This window comes from Argiope bruennichi, chromosome 10 (assembly GCF_947563725.1).
Source record: "Argiope bruennichi chromosome 10, qqArgBrue1.1, whole genome shotgun sequence".
Lineage (NCBI taxonomy): Eukaryota > Metazoa > Arthropoda > Arachnida > Araneae > Araneidae > Argiope > Argiope bruennichi.
This window is the reverse complement of record NC_079160.1, coordinates 88,398,579-88,416,244: the sequence shown is the minus strand read 5'-3', so window position 1 is coordinate 88,416,244 and position 17,666 is coordinate 88,398,579. Positions and strand designations below refer to the sequence as shown.

The window sequence follows — 17,666 nt, the reverse complement described above, 5'->3', positions numbered from 1 at the left end:
TTATTTCCAAAATTCTTACTTGAAGATTAGAGAATTTTAACAATAAGTGTCAGTCTATGGCATTGCTAGAAGAGAAAGCAAAATTTCTTGTCGTTGATTGGCAGGCCTGAAATCCACCTCTGCTGTTCATAGAAAGCTTAAAAACCAGGACGACACAGAAACACGCAGGCGCTATATCCGAGTGGATAAAAAAATTCAAAAAAGTAATCCTAGGGACACAATTTATTCTTCTAGTGATGCCTCACAACATTATTTCTAAAAAAATGTGAAATTTTTAATTTAAATTTTTCCAAACAACAACAACAAAAGAAGAAAACTAGGCATAAAAAGGCTTTTCCATTCTCTATTCAAATCCTCTCCATCATACATAAATATTTGAAAAATTGCATTTCTTTAAAAACAGTATTGATTCTTTACAGATACTTTGTATTATTCCGTTTGGAAACTAATTTGTCTCAAGATTTAATGTAAGACATACAAATTTAGATAAACCACCACTCTTGTGGATGCATTATTCATGACAATATTACAGGGTTGACGATTTTTCCCATCTAATTTAAAATTATTTTCAGTCCATAGTGATCACTGAATCTAACATTCATCCCTTGAAGAGTTTCAAAAGATTCTTATTGCTTTTATTGCGTTAAAAAAGAATTTAAAAGAATGCCATAAAGTAAATTCTATCATTAACACATTATTTAAACTGTAAAATTATTAAATTTTCTTTATTTGAAGCAATAAAAATATATACCAATTTTTACAAATTGAATGATGTCTAAACGTTACTGTAACGTGTGCTTGACCTGCGCCGAACTCTAAAAGTCAAAAATTTCAGCAATTCTAAATGAATTTGCATTTTATTCCAACTATCGAGTTTTAGGACTATAGTTTAGTTATATTAACGTCCCGCTTTTAAAGCAACACTAGGGCTGTGTTGGGATGGACCTCGTAATTTTGAACCGCGGTCAGATAACGAGGACGACATCGAAGCTGGCACTCCTCTCTCCACACCATACCAGTGGGAAGGCGCTTGGTCCGGACGTTTAAAGTGCACTAGACCCGCTTACACGACGGTTCCTCGGCGAAATAGGGTCTCGAACCTGAAGCCTTACCACCAGGCCACTGTGGTCCCATTGGGATTCTAGTATTTCATAAATTCATACTTGAATAGTGTTTTCTATCTGCACAAGAAACATACAAAAAATAGCATCAAATTACCTTTAAAATAATATACAATTATTTGCATTCGCTAAAATGGTGTTGGTCGAATAATATACAAATTTGCAATGGAAAAAAAAATTATCATATATTAATACGGTAATCACCGTATATATGTCAACTCGAGGAGAATAATTGATATTTTCTGAAGAATTTCCAGTTCAGATAATCAAGTGTGCTTTTCTGGTTATTTTTTGTAATAGGTTTTAAATGATATTTACACCGTTTCTAAACAATCTTCAAATCTCATATATTCCGGTGATTCCGTACCTATATTCTAGACACGAAATAATGCAACAATTTTCCAAAATCTATGACTTCTCCTGAAATGTTGAATTTTAGAATATTTAAATTTGTTCCTTATTGTCTTGGTGTCAGACAATTATATCATTTTTTATAACTCAGATTTAAAAAAAAAAAATACTACTGAAAATTGCACAATTTGATTGGAAAGGACATAAAAAGAACAAATATTATTCTAGGCGTCAAAATACTGGTGAGTTTGCAAAAGTTTATTCTTCTGTTGCCTTTAAAAGAAATATTAATGAAAATTTTGTTATAAATACAATAGAAATATATCTTGCCATCAGGACCACAAAGTCTAAATTTATCTTCACCTTTCCAGCTTCATCGTTACACAATGCACGTCTTATTTGACATTCAGGTATCATCTTTTCCCTAAAAAAAGCTTTTTTAGTGTCCCAATAGAATTCTATACATTTTTATAACAACCCTACGAACTGCTTATAAAGTGAAATGGTTAAATTTGCATAGAAATCTGTCAATTGACTTAAGTTGACAAAATTTTAATTGTCGAGTGAAGCCACAATGAAGCTCCGTCTGAGGTAATTTAGCTTTTATCCAGAGCATGAAAACTTTATCAGGCTAATGCCACAATATGTATTCCAAGAGACACTGCAAAATTAAAGAAAATCTTAATCTCTTCTGTATCTGTAATACGAGTCAAAGCTTTGCCATATTTCATTCTTTCAATCATTCCTCGTTCGTTATCGTGATACGGACAACAGATAAAGTACTCATTCATGAGTTCGTTAAAGAAGATTGCTTTTACGCGGTGAAACAGGTGAGTCATTATAGAGTTAAATTAGTGCGACCATTAAATAAGCTCAGAGATAAAATAAAAATTCAATGCCACAAGTTAAACATTTCCCATACATAAGATCTAATCGCAAAGGATCTCAAAATAGAAGTCAATTTTTAATCCCTTGATGCAAGTCAAAAGCGCAGTATCTCCTTAATTCAGTTCATCACCTATTTTGCAAAAAAAAAAAAAAAAAAAAAAAAAAAGAGAGAGAGAGAGAGAGAGAGAGAGAGAGCTATTCTAACGATATAAATATCTAACGTTCAGTTAGATATTTGTATCGACAGCATGGCAACATACTTGTATTATTAACAACTTTCTAAACAAATATATCAATGGACGACTACCCTATTGGCACAAAATACCTAACATATTAAATCTACATCTTCACGATATTTAAAGGCGTTCAGAATATACAATAATATTGCAAAGATACTCATTTTAGGTACAATAAAAGTTTGTTTTTGATGCTGCAGTCGACTTGTCCCATAGTATATATTTCGACTGAAGGTTCCCCAAAAATAGATATGAAAAGCTTCCAGTAAAGTGTTTGGTTATCCCTTCTTGGATGGATATTTCAAGACTGTGGGATCGAGATACCCCTGTTTCCATGATCAGGTGTATCTCCTAAGGGAAGGGTGTACAATGGGCCGGTGATAGCTTTTAGAATACAAACTATGTTTTCCCTTCCATGTTGTCTCGACGATGGTCATTCAACTATCCCCGATGCTTTTGCAAGGTGTGAGTAACTTCGATACAGCTGCCATGGTATATATTATCATGTATAATACTTGTGATGTTGTTTTTCCTGCAACTGTGTAAGATATCAATAATTTGTATTTCAATTAGTCTATAGCACATATTTTATCTAGTGTGTCTTTTTCTTTTTCTAAAATCATTTATAAAGCGGCTCCTCTAGCGTTATTCTTTGCGACAAAATGATCTATACTAAAAACTACTTCTGTTTACCTAATCTACACCTCAAGTTCGTATAAATGATTTGATTCTTCTGTATATCATACTGAGATGTTAAATTGATAAGAGGTTATTTCATAATAGGAATTCTCAAAATAAAAATAAAAAATTAATCATTTTGAAAATATATATTCTTAAAGATAAGAAACTCAATCGTGCTTTCCATTTTCACACTTTCCCTTTTTAACATTCAGCGAACGAATCGGAGAAATATTGTATCTTCTATCCGTGTCCTCATGCTTCTGCAATAAATTCTTAACAATAGAAGATTCAAACACTTCCTTGAAAACTCTTCCCATGAGGTTGCCAAGTCAGGAAAATTTACTGCTGTCTTCACCCAATGGAATGCTTTTAAGACTCGAATGACGGAAGTAATGTGTATAAATATGTTACAACTTTGACTCTTTAAGAACCGGTTTAACCTTTCAATCTTTATTATAACTAGTAATGTATTCATTTTTTTGCAGGGTCTGAAAGGTTAGAAATAAATCTCTCTTCTTAAAAGTTCATGTTTGTTAGTTCTTTTCATCATTTTTTTTAAAGTTTTCTATCCCCTCTTTTATTATTATTATTATTATTTTCTTTTTTATAAAAGCTCTTATATTTTTATCTTCGAGTCACTGGAGAAAAATTTATTCTGCCATTTCTGATTAGATCAGTTTTATTATTATTAAAGTAAACAATATTTTACATTTCTTGTACAGATAAAAGCAGGAATGGTTTCCCCAAAACTTTCTCGCTTGCTTTTTAATAAAGATGTTATGCCAGAGAACGTTTTGCATGCCGTTGTCGAATAGTACAAAATATTAGCATTTGGCGTGAATTTAAAATTTTTACTGAATCTATAGTGTCATCCTTGGCGATTTTTTGGCAATTAATCCCTGCCAACACATAGCACACGGAAATTGAATTTATGTTTTAGACCCGTTTTTTCCATACGATTCAAACAAAAATTTGGCACAAAATTGTATTTGTAGTTTTTAGTGCCGTACCAAATTTGATATATTTAAGTCATTGCCTGTTTGAGCTGTCGCGCTTACATATTTCTGAAAGTGCAGTTTTACAGACGCTCAAATCCATTTTGAATTTAACTCAAAATTTGATAAATATCTATATTATTAATGTTAATTTTGAGTGCCGAATTCTATCTATCGAGTTTCCTTCATTTTGTAGTTATCGTATTAATTTATATTCAAACAGCCGGACAAACAGACTTCCTCTGAGCGAATTTCTCTCAAAATTTGAAAGAAATCTACAAATTTGTTATTAAGACCGTATACCAAATTTCAACCGTCTAGCTCAAAGCGTTTTTGAGCTATGTTTGTCGCAAACAAACAGAATGAAAACACTTCCCCAAAATGTGTTTTTCGAACTTAGGGAGATCTAAAACATGGAGATTCGCCAAGATCTCGAGTTCGAATTTTTTGACGATTATTATACTTTTTTTATACTATGTATAGGAGAAAGTAAAAAGTTTTACAATTTATTTTGTTATTAACATGTAAGTCACCTAGAGACATTTACTTAAAAATTTCTGACCAGACGAGCCTTCTAGTTGAGCCATTCCATTTTATAAACAACATCACTCGCTCACTCACCCAAGACTCCGAATCTCCCAACTGCACCTCTGCATAACACCATAAAAATCAACACCACACGCACGTACAAAAAGAAGTCCGAAATCTCCTTCTTGTTGTTTCCAGATAATTTGTTCTTGTCCTAAATCATAACGGTAACTGGGGAGATAAATGGGAGACCGTTTTAATGGAGTTGTACCTCCGCCAAACAATGCGTTCCTCGCATCCTGATAAAGTTAATGGAGGGACCGTACTGAAGAAGGTGGGAAGGCATGAAAACATGTTCCCAATTATCTCGATCAGCCATTCGTGGCCGCGTGCGTTGAGACATGAATCTCTCTCGCAGCACATTTTTTATCCATCCGCACCGAAGCGAGGAGAATAAGCGCTCCCTAAACTGTCATTATAATTAGTAATGGAATCGTTTAGGAAAAGGCAAATGGGTGGGTAGCGATGCTCTGGTAAAATGTGGGTGACGTGGGACTTCTCTGGATAATAGGAAATTGATCGAAGATGGATAATTTCTTTCCCTCCTAACTTTTTCTCATATTTGGCTACATGCTCACGTTCGCTTTTTTTTTTTTTTGTCGGATAAATTATTAGTCAAAGTGTCATTGTCGTAAAGTAGAATTGTAGCTATTGGGTACTCACTACAAACCTCTGATTTCCGCCAATATCTGAAAGAGGAGGAAAGGCTGAGAGAAAATGTCTCTGTCTGACAGCTGAATTTGCTGCTTTGAGGGGAATTCATGGAGTGCTTGAACTCAAGGTTCATAATTTCCAGACATAACAGGTGTATAGAATAATGACGTGGCAGTGAGATTCTTAATAAGTAGTTCTACAAGAAAAACGAAGATTTACTTAACCCTTAACTGGGGAGGTGAAATTTTAGGACTTAACTGGGGACTTCATTTAGACTCAAATTAAATTTTCTAATGAATGTATTAGTATGAAAAACTGCCAATATATTTTGCAGAGATTTTTCTTGATATATAGATAGGTTTTAGAATTTTTTCAAAATATATTGTCATTGAAAAAAGTAAATGCGTTGGAGCATACATTTTCTTCTCAAATTACATGTTACAATAAATAATATTCTTGAAAAAGCATATTACTTTTTACTTTTTAAATCATATTTATTTTTACAGTATATAAAGGTATATAGAAGACAATATAATGTAAAATTCAACAATTATATGAAAAATAAAAAATAAAAATGACAATGGGTAAAATTGGCCCTTTTTTTATCGACTTGTGTGACTTTCATAGCACGGTTTTCTAGGGCATTTTAAATATACAGGTTAAGAACAAGTATAAAAATCAATCTATAAATTCTGTATATACATCTCTTGGTATATTAATACATTTTATAAATTTTTCAGAATACATTATCAATAGAAAAATTGATTATGTTTGAACATATATATATCAAAATCAGTTGAATGCTAACTTTCATCGAAAAAATTTTGTACAATTATCATTATCACTAAAATTACTTTCTGATTCATTTAAAAGTGTCTGGAGCACTGCTTCATAATAGGATCAATAAACTGGATGATATTTCGGGCCCCAAGTTTTAGCGCTATCTGCTAAGCCTTATTTATCACTGGAAGACTAACAGGGAGATGCGGTCTTAGAGACCGCGCTCAAAGAAATAACTGAATTATTTAAAAAAGCATCTGCTGAAATCGGTTGAAAAAGTACACGTGTATTGAAGGTCACAAAATAGGAAGCTACAGGGTCAATCCATTCAATTGAGCTAAAAATAGAATAGGGGTGATAGAAAATCCATCGCTAGCGATCTCACAGACCGCACGTCCCCAGTTAAGGGTTAAAAAAGGAAATTATAAAAACGCCAGATTGGATACTCTACAGAAACTCCTGGTTCCCTGCCAGTATCTGGAAGAGAGTATCTTTTACTCCTTGTCTCTCAGCTGATTTGAGGGGAGGAGTGTCACGGAATGCTGGAATTCAAGGTTCATAATTTCCAGACATAACAGGTGAATAGCGTAATAGCATGTCAAGGAAATTTCTTAGTAAGTGGTTGAGCATGAAAAATTGAGGATTTACTTAAAATATGACAATTTATAACAGCTCATGAAAAAAATGAAGAAGAAGATTTTATATTAATAAATTTCTACAAAATCGGTCCATAGTCAAGTTGGTGGAAAAACTAATGTGATGTCCCAGACATGCAGGAGGTGACGAAGTCACTTAGCATTGTTTGGAAGTGCTGGGCCTTAAATTTTAATTTATTTAAGGGATATGTTATTGCTATATTTTTTTTTCCAGAAAGCGCTTTGATAATTCCTTATGGAAGTCTTGTAAGGTTGAGACAATCAAGTTTGCAATTCACGGTATGTTGCTGTGGTTCCAAACATTGTTAAGAATAAAGGCATACAAAACTAGGCTGACCACGACTTGTTACTGATTTGCCTAACTGTATCTGACAGCTCGGCAACTTGGTAGTGCATAGATATCTCAAAGGGAAGTATCTTTGCACCATATGTGGTATCATTGTCGTTAACCTTCTAGTGGGAGAAAGTATGTGACAGATATATTAGAAAATAATTTCATTTTAGAACTTTTTTTTAACAACAGGTTGCTATGAAATTATGATTTTGGCTATTCTTGTAGCTATTTCAGACGAACTGTCAGTCAATGTTTGGAATTCGAGAAGCTAATAGAACTCGGCCATTATGTTACTTGTATTTCAAAGATATACGACTGCTATTATAAGTTATTTCTACATTTTCTTTCCTATCTTGTTTTTTTTTTAAATAATTATTAAAAATGATAATTATTATTATTTTAATTATATTATTTAATAATATATAAATTAATAAATTATAATTATTTTAAAAATGATGTACTGGCAATCATTGGCATTATTCCTTCAAAAACAATAAAAAAAACCCTACTTAGATGAAAATATCTAAAAAAGCTGAAAAAACTCATTTTCTGTATCTACAAACAACATATCGATAACAGAACCAACATAAGCCAAAAACTAATAAAGAATGCGGTTGTTTGTATTTGCAAACGATACATTCATTCACAACCAGTATACGTAAAAAACTAATAAAGAATGCGGTTGTTTACGCATTTTTTCTATTGAGTTTATCTTTGTGAGCAATTTGGAATCAATTAAACACATATATATTTATGATTTTTTTTATAGAGTTTTCACGGAAATGAATAAATTAGTTATATCTAATATTGAAAAAGAAAACTATAATAACGGGAGATATTTCGCATCTATTAATCATTACTATTATTTATTTTTCAAAAATTTGCAAACTACACGATTTCCTTAATTTAATTTCCTTCTTCGAGTCACCTGAATTGTTATTACTCATTTCCCCGCAAATAATGATGAATATTTTCTTGCTGACAGAATTTCCCGACATTTGTTAAAGCTCTATTACCATTTAATTGCCTGTGAATCATTCAACAGCGTCGCACTGGTATTCTTATGTAAAGAAATAGCCTGACGACACGGATGCTCAACGTGTTCATTCAAGTACTAACGCGTAATAGCTTATTTCCTTTTCTACATCCTCTATTGAATTTTGAAACTTTTTTTTTTGTGACACCCTCTCAAAGAATTCTTACATTCGTCCGACTCCTCCCCCCTCCCAGCTTACAGACCCCTTTAATATTTGCATCCCTCCTATGCATGATAATTCCTGTAATGCGCGGAGACATGTGTTAGGAAAGTGGCCGTTGGAATGTTACCTTTTCACCATTTTCCCATGATCCCTGGTATTTCGTCATTTCCGGTGGAGCATGCACAATGCACCAGGCATGCGTGAACCTCTTTTTGAATAATCTCTTATAAATAAAATTTAAGTATCACTATAGTTTATCAGGCACTCAATCGTATCGATGTTTTTTAAATGCAGTGAGCATTCTATTATCCGATCTCCATATTATTGAATCAAACTTTAAATAAAATATTAATATTATGTGTAATTAATTGAATAATCTATTGTTAAAAGATGTCAAAAATCTACTTCTACTACATAATAATTTATCAAATACAATCCTAAATATATTCATGTTATTCGTTTGCAGTTCCTATTTCTATAATAAATTTTTAAAAGGTATATTACGTAAAAATCATTTATAAAGCCTGATTTGTACTAAAAGACTAGGGAATATAATTAAGAAAGGGATTTGTCGTGAAAAGGGGATTTTTAATGGTTTGTGTTGGGAGAAATGAACATGTATAGAATGTCTGCCTATTCAGCCTGTGCTTTTAATATTAAGAAATTCAAACTGATCCATCAGAATATTCAACCACGTGTTTTTTCCAATGTTGAAATTAAGATTTTAAAAAAATTCACTTTTTTTTTTTTACAGGAATTCCGAAATATGATTTTTATTTCCGCTTTCATTTTATAACATATACATTTTTAATTTGTGCCCACAATAATTTGTTGGGCATTGATACAATTAAATTCGCATTTTTAAGTCATATTAAATAAAATGAAATTTTTGTAAAAATGCTTTCCATAGTAATCAGTTAATAGCCTAAATGATTAAATCTGGACGCCAAAGTCACTCGCCAAATACAGTAGACTCCCGATTATCCGCGGGCGGGTTATCCGCGGTGCGGATTATCCGCGCCTGCCGCACAAAGTTTGATTTTTTCAAAAAGGTGCAGTTTTATAGTTTTGCTTTTGTAATTACATAATACATTACAGTATTAAAACAGTACATATGTATTCATTTTTCTGTGTATCCTTGACGCCTCTCGTAAATACAAAGCACTTTTCTGTTTTCATTAACAAAATGCATTTTAGGTTAGTTTTGAGTGATATACTAAAATATTAAGCGTTAGTTAAACATTTCCTGCTGTTTATTTTACGTTTTATTGTAAATAAAACGATGTTTCAAAGTTGGAATGACTGTTTTCTCATTTGCTATACCCGTTTTTAGCTTTTTTCGGATTATCCGCGATTTTTGTTATCCGCGGCGGCCGTGCCACCCAATTCCGCGGATAATCGAGAGTGTACTGTAGTCTATTACTCGGAATATTACTGAGGTTAAACAATTTTACCCACATTATGTTGAGCCAAGCAACTTGCTCAAATATCCTTTTATTCTAATTTGACATAGCTTTAAGTCAAATTTTAAAAAGTTTTCTTATAAAAAATTATATACGCTGCATAAAATATATAAGTTATTAACATTATTTATTTATTATATAAGAAATATAGATGCTATTTTTTTCGCTTTTCTTTAAAGTAGACTTATGAGTTTAATATTTTCTAAAACTTTGATTACAATATCATTATTATTATATTTTTTTTTAAAAAAAAGAGATTAGCTTTACCCAATATTTTGCAATAAAGCATTGATTTTTAAAAGGCAAAAAAAAAAAAAAAAAGTGTTAAAAGTATATTTTTATCGGTGTACTAAAAAAAGATGAAAGCTCTTTATTTTAACTATTCTTTATTTTTCTAGTTTTTAATTTATAATTCATCATCATAAATATAATGTTATTCTTAAATAATTTTTCTCTCTTATTCACTATTAAGTAACGCTATTTAAATGAAATGGAAATTTAATATATTAATGGATTAATAGCTATTGAATATATCATAATAGCGCATTGTCATCGAGAATAAGAAAATGCGTAAAATTTCAAGACTCGAACACTTCAAGACATGGAAAGAAAACTGATTTCTAAATTCCACCTCCACAAACGTGAAACAAATCATCTTACAAAAAGCATAAATCATAACTTTTAATTTTTTTACTGTTAATCTGTTTTAATCAGTAGTATTTAAAAGGACTTAACTGCAATATACGCACTAAGCTTTTCTCGCCCTTTTTATGAATTTATTTTATAAATATCATAAGTTTTAAATTACTTGAGATCTTTATGGGCATACTGCATAAACATATTCATAGTATGATATATTCTTTGAGAAATCATTTCTAGTTGCACTTTCAGAATCAACTGGGCTATTCTGTGTTATTAATAGAGAGAGTGAAAAAAAAAAAAAACCGTTATCAATATTTTCTTTCGTCATGCCTATTTTTTCCCCTCCTAAGCGCCCTATATTTTGAAGTCAATTTTTGCACATACAAAAGGATTGTTCCGAGGGGTGTATCATCGGATATTCAGAGAATGAGTCATACCGGAAGTCATACCAGAGAATCTTAATCGACCCCCTTTTTCATTGTTAACGTTCGGGGTAAGGGACTGGGGAATTTCTTCTAAGGAATTTTTTTTCCTTCTCACTGTTTTGGCGCCAAGACTCTGTGGACAAAATTCTTATATCTTTTAAAAGTAAAATCTACGAGAATTTGCTATGGTTATAACGTTTTGTGGTTAGAATGTCGCACAAATATAAAGGATTTACCGTTTAAAAATTCATTTTCTATGGTATGTTTTCAGTTTTATGTCTAACAAGTCATTAATGATTTTACCTATAAATATTTATAATGAAGATTCTGTTGTTGGTATTCCTTTTATATGTTTTTTGATAACATGAACTGTTTTGATATGACTATTGCATTTGTAACGTTCTATTATTACCTTCTTTTATTTCATTTCTTCTTCTTCTTCTTCTTCTTTTTTTTTTAATACTTTTCAATTAAACATAGGTTTACTTTTAGTTTTGTCAAATTAGCCGGTCGTTTAGTTTGATTACTGCTTAAATCTATTTTCTCAACATTGCTTATTTTGCTTCTGCTTGTTAAATGTTTCTATTGTCACAATTTTCTTTAATATATATATTTCTTTTCTCTTCTATTAATAAAAAATTTCAAATCCTTACTAAAATATCGGTTTATATCCAAATTGCAAAAACAAATAAGGAATCAATTCATTCTAGAGAAAAATTCAGCTAAAATAATTATTCAGTAAATTTTAAGGAGCATATTTTATTCGAGATTATTTGCTTCAATTATTTAGATTTCCAGTGTTAATAAAAGCCTGTTCCATTTTTTTAAATAAAATTACTAGATGTCACATTTTAAATTTATTTATTGTTAAGTGTTTTTTTAACACATATCTCCTTTTGTGAACTATACTATATATATATTATATAAAATAAATTGTTAAATTAAAATATATATATATAGTATAATTCACAATGCTTTTCGAATGAACAATTTATTTTACCCACTTGATATTCACTCCACGCTCATCCTATATTGCTCAAACTGGGTTTTTCTTTTAGAGTTGAATAAACGAAGATAAAAGAAAATATATATTCGAATTCAACAGAAAAATGCTTTTAGAAAATGCTAAAAATTTATATTAAGGATAGAGCGTCCGCAACGCAACGTGAGAGACTGACCATCCTGTGTGTGTGTGTGTACAGACGAGCAGCCTTCTGCTACGAGTAGTGTCTTGATCCTTCTTTGCATGTTATTATTACACGATTGTACAATATCTTTTATCAGCAGATTATAATTCCAGATGCAAATAATTTTTCCAATGTTCCTAATAGCTAAATGCGTTTTTTTTTTCCTTCCTTTTAACGCGTTGGCAGAAAGTTGAAGAAGTAGCTGTAATTCCATTAAGTTTTTTTTAACGAAGGTCAAAAGCTGAAAGTGCTGCAAATTCCTGATTATCTGCGGTTGTTCAGCCGTATTTAATTGAAATTCATAAATATGCGAAATAATAAACTAAAATAAATGGAAATGGATTCGAATTCAACAGAAAAATGCTTTTAGTACATTTAAAAAATTTATATTAAATCTACGCGTATCAATTATAACTTAATAATCAGTAGATTTCTATAATTACAAACGAGTTATTTTATTTTTTTTATATATAAAAGCAAACAAAACAAACTAAAAAAAAAAACGGTAATTTTTTTTCACGTGTGTGTATGCTAAAACAACTATTTATTTATTTATTTTATATGTTATTAAAATTTTCAGAGAGAAATTTTTACGATTCTAGTGTACCTTCTGTTTTAACTGCGTAAAGTAAATAAGAAAAAAAAAATGTTTGAATCGATTCAGTCTTACAGAACTCACACGCACAGAGAAAAGGAAACCAAGCGTATTTCAAGATTAATGAACTCCACACTACGATAATAAAGATGGAAGCTCGCCTGCTCTGTCTAGAACAAGTTTGCATTCTGAAGTATAATTAATATATCTAATATTTGTAATTTCAGAGGTAGGGCTCATTCGTGAACCCTGCTCATGCATTCGAAGATTCCGTTAGTTATTCATTTATGAGCGAGGTGGGTGAAAGATATGTTCTCTGCACCTTAGAGCACTATTAGAATAAACCGAAGCGATGATTCAGATTACATGAATTGATTTAACCATTTGATAAATAGAAACCTATCATGCTCCTTTATTTAATCAACTGTACATTAATAACTATTTTGGCTCAATCGAAATCAAATCATCATTTATTTAGTGAGGGCTTGGTTTTTCGTAAGATTTTGACTTGAATGGGGATGATAACTGTGGTAGTTCTATTAGTGTGAAAAATTACTATTATCTTCTAGAATTTCTTTTTTAAAAATTTGAATAACAGTAGCTTGGATAGCAATAGATATTAGTTTAACTTTATGGTTGACTTATTATTATCTGAATGAATTTTATAACTTTAAACGAGCAAGTCTTATATAATAAGTGTAATTAACTTCCGCTTTGAAGCGTGGGCAGGGAAATATAGTGATCAGTGTGTTGCAGATCATCGGTTCGAATCGCACTTTTTGCTTTTTTTATTATTTATGTATTTATATTTAATATTTTTGTCTTTAAAAAATGTATCTATATAGCTGTCTTTCCTAAAAAAAATCCGCTTTTATACACAAAATCATTTTTTTATAACTAACTATTAGAGCTTTTTTCTATCTGCTCTCATGCTGACAGTGTTATATAGCGCCATCTTGGATTTCACAATAGTAAAACTGAGTGCAAGTTTAAAAAATATAAATAATGGTAAATAAACTGTAAAATGAATTATGTAACATAGCAGATTATTTCGAATACCATGTTAAAATAAATGCATTTATAATTTTTTAAAACTGAAATGATCAGCTCGTAGGTAGGTAAGATTGAGAAATATTCATATGTAATCAGTTATGCGATTCGTATTTAAATATTTTCTTCGAAAAAATACTATTTAAAAAAAAGGAAAGAGAAATAACTGCCAAGAGAAGCTCGGTTTTCCATTTATTAGATATGATATTTCATTCATTCATTTCATCATCCAAGATCGATCTTTGTCTATAATTATGCAATTAATCTACCATAATTTTAATTTAAAAGTTTCTTTATAAAGATGGGAAATCCTAATAAAAATATTTTAGTATTTTTATTTATATAAAAGCATTAAATACAAAAAAGATTTCATGAAATCCCATAAAATAAAGACAGCAAATATGAAGAATCGATTATTACAATTTAGTCAATCCACATAATGTTTAACTCATTCTCATAATAGTAGTTCAAGTTACTGCGTTTTATCGAGAAAGCAATGATTTGTTGTTTGCTCAAGATTCAGTAAGTATTCTAAATGTTCAGAGAGTCAAATGGTTACCTCTTTACTCATCCACTTTTTTCTTAATCACCATGCCATCTCGTCCACCATTTGGTTGTCCTTTTTTTATACTAACAGTGCTTTTTTTCATCCCTGTTAATTCCTTTTTTCTCAGTCAGTTAGAATGATTGGAATAACTGATAGGCTAAATAAGTGATGTCGCTGGGACGATCCATTAAAAAATTGGATAATTCTTGAAAATGTCTGGAGAAGTGAATTATCTTGGAATATTCGTAAATAAACTCGCCGTTCGAATGAAAAGAGTTTCAGAAAACTACGTAACAATTGTTTTTATTTCCGTTTTATCCAAATAAACAAGTAAAATTTAAAAATATCTTCAAAATAACTCTTGAATTGGGCGGAACTAATTATCACTGGATGGATTTTGATTTCATCTTTGCAAAAGAAACTTGTGCATTGTTTGCGGCGCACGACTGAAATAGAAACATCCATGATACGACATGTTCTCGCTATGTAGTGATTAATTCATTTTTGTAAATAGTATGTAAGTTTGCTTTATCCTTAAAATAGCTTCTTCACAAAATGCTTATTTTTGAACAAGCTCCTATTACCATCTCCAGTTGCTGTTAGATTTTTTAAAAAAATTCCTTAGTTTTTGCTTACCGACAATTATTTCCTAAATATTCGTTACTTGTAATATATTGTACAAATATTCGTTACTTGTAATATATTGTATTTTTTAAAAAATTACTGAACGGTATTGCACCTTGAGTTCCAAAATATCAAGTGCTTGACCCATTTCAGCGTTGTTGGTGGATCAACGTTTTTTAATTCCCACCCGTATCATTAACGTTTTACTTGCCCCTCCACATAAAACTTAGGATTTTTCAAAATTTTAAAAGGAAAAAATTGTGAAACTTTCAATTGTGCGGCAGCGTTGCTTTGAGTCATTTTAGATAAACTTTCATATATGATAAAACTTTCAGTCTCGTCTATGTCTCATCTATACTTTTTTCAATTCAGTCTTTCGTATATGTTAACAATTTTAGCACTGAAATCAGTACTTTTTTTAAAATAATCTTTTTGCTTTCATAATTCAATCGCAACCGGTAAAGATTTAAGGCTGTACAACCGATTTTAAGTCTGATATCGTATTTTTTTCTGTCTATTTAAGCCCATCCAAACCACTTTAGTCCAGACAAAAGAATGCGTACCCATCCTGTGTGAAAATTGATTTTCAAAAGATTCTTTACAAATGGAACAAAAAATCCAACGAATATCAATCGTTAAATCTGTCTGAAAATGAAGTGTCGGTCAATTCTCTAATTCAACAGTGATAACATTTAATGATCACACTCAATGAATATTTTTGTGTGCATTTAAATATGTCGATTCCGAACTAGAGTATTTTGATAATATAAAACAATTAGAACAGTAACCGCGATCACATTAAATAGCTTTCACTGTATTACTAAATAACATTTGTTCTGAAGTGTAAAAACTTCACATTTGAAGGTGACTTGAAGTTTGACTTCACATTCATAATGCTTCATGTTTGAGCTAAAAATATAACGAATGAAATAAGAAATGCTAATTTAAAAAAACTTCTAAATATCTCACTTTTGTGTTGTTTCTGAATAAAAAGAAGATCAATAAGCAATATTTTTCATTTTTTGTAAAATATAGTTTTAATAAAATACCTATCTAAATGTCTACAGTTTTTGGATGTGTATCAAAAATGGATGAATTTCACCAATCATGTTATTTTTGGCAATCTTTTTTCTTAATAAAATTAATCTTAAACTCTTGATATTCCCTTATATTTGAGTGCCCATAAAATACTGGTGGCTTTAGTTTATTTATACTAACGGCCCACTAGGTTATCTTTGGGACAGATCTCAGAGTTTTGAGCTCCGATCAGATGAAGAGAACGGTACATGGGTTGGCTCCCTTTAACCAGGCTTCCTCTTTGCACTATTGGGGTAGCGTTTGGTACAAGGTTTCTATTTGGCACGAATGTACAGATTAAAGATTTGGCACAGATAGCGGGTCTTTAGTGGAATCTTTCGAACCTAGCCCCTTTTAGCCTCGAACCAAATATATTACCACTGGGCCACCACGTTCACATCTAAATGCTAAATATTTACAATGCATGTACTAAATTTCTCACTAAGAGTTTTTTTTTTTTCCCTGTTACCAAAACTTATACTTAAAAATCTTTATATGCGCAGTCGAACATTCCATTATTATAACCCTGGCTGTCCCTATTCCTAACATGCACAGTATTTTAATGCTAATAGATAAAGTATTCATTGTGAAAATAAAATTAGTACCAGCAAATAAAATGTGCATTAACATAATAACTAATAACTGTTTTAAGTGTCATCCTCTATTTCATAGATGAAATGATATTTTTTATTTGTTGTTTATTCTCCAGTTCATAAAATATTTCATATTAAAGATTGCCTTTTCTTCCAGAGCTGAGCAAGGGGACCGTGGGGATGATGCGGCACACTGTTTGCGCCGAAGTTCAAGACCTCATTCACTTGCCTGGGCCGTTGACGGAAGACGCCGTGCTCAGGACGCTGCACGCGCGGTTCTTCAACAGAGAGTACTTTGTAAGCTCATTTCAGATTTTAACACCTTATGAATGGATTCATTTTGAAACTTTATTTAATTCAGAAGTGTTCAAAACCGGATTTTTGCCATACAGAATTTACAATGAAAATTTACAATCGGTATAAGCTTCTTGATGGTACCTAATTTCAGATCTGTTTGAATCATAAACTTCTTCTTTGTTAAAAGTCAGTATGAACTTTAATATTTTTTTCAGCTATTTTGTTTCTTTATTTCTGTTTCCAACTATTTTCAATATTGAAAATTACTAGCAAATACGGTCAGCGTTTTTTTTATCGTAACCATCTCTTTTGCGGAACATTTTGAATGAACATGAGTTTACATTCTTGCGAAAGTACAAATCGACAGACAGTCAATCCCTTGTTTCCAAATTTGATACATATTTGTACTAGATATACAAAATTTGATAAGAATCTATATTTAGGCTCAAAATTGTATCAAATTTTACCCATCTATTTCTCTTTGTTTTATAGTTATCTTGTTAACTTATATTTGGATAACTAGACAAACGGACTTCTATTTAAAAGATTGCGTCCAAAATTCGATAGAAGTTGTAGCGGATTGAATTGAGCGAGAATAAAACCTGGGACCTTGTGGTTCGCAACCGAGTACCATGACCACAATACAAAAGCAATTGCCCGTGCAGCGTACCTGTTAACTGGCT

The 17,666-nt window shown here is 31.1% G+C and overlaps 1 protein-coding gene across 2 annotated transcripts in view; it reads left to right on the top strand.

Annotated features, from left to right (window-relative positions):
• The window catches only part of LOC129989047 (unconventional myosin-VIIa-like), a 282,890-nt gene that overhangs the window by 212,730 nt on the left and 52,494 nt on the right, over nt 1–17,666 (top strand). For both annotated transcript variants that reach the window (XM_056097359.1, XM_056097358.1), the window contains one exon: nt 16,844–16,983. In XM_056097359.1, the coding sequence (XP_055953334.1) occupies nt 16,867–16,983 (117 nt within the window). In that variant the 5' untranslated portion in view covers nt 16,844–16,866. The remainder of the gene's footprint in view (nt 1–16,843; nt 16,984–17,666) is intronic.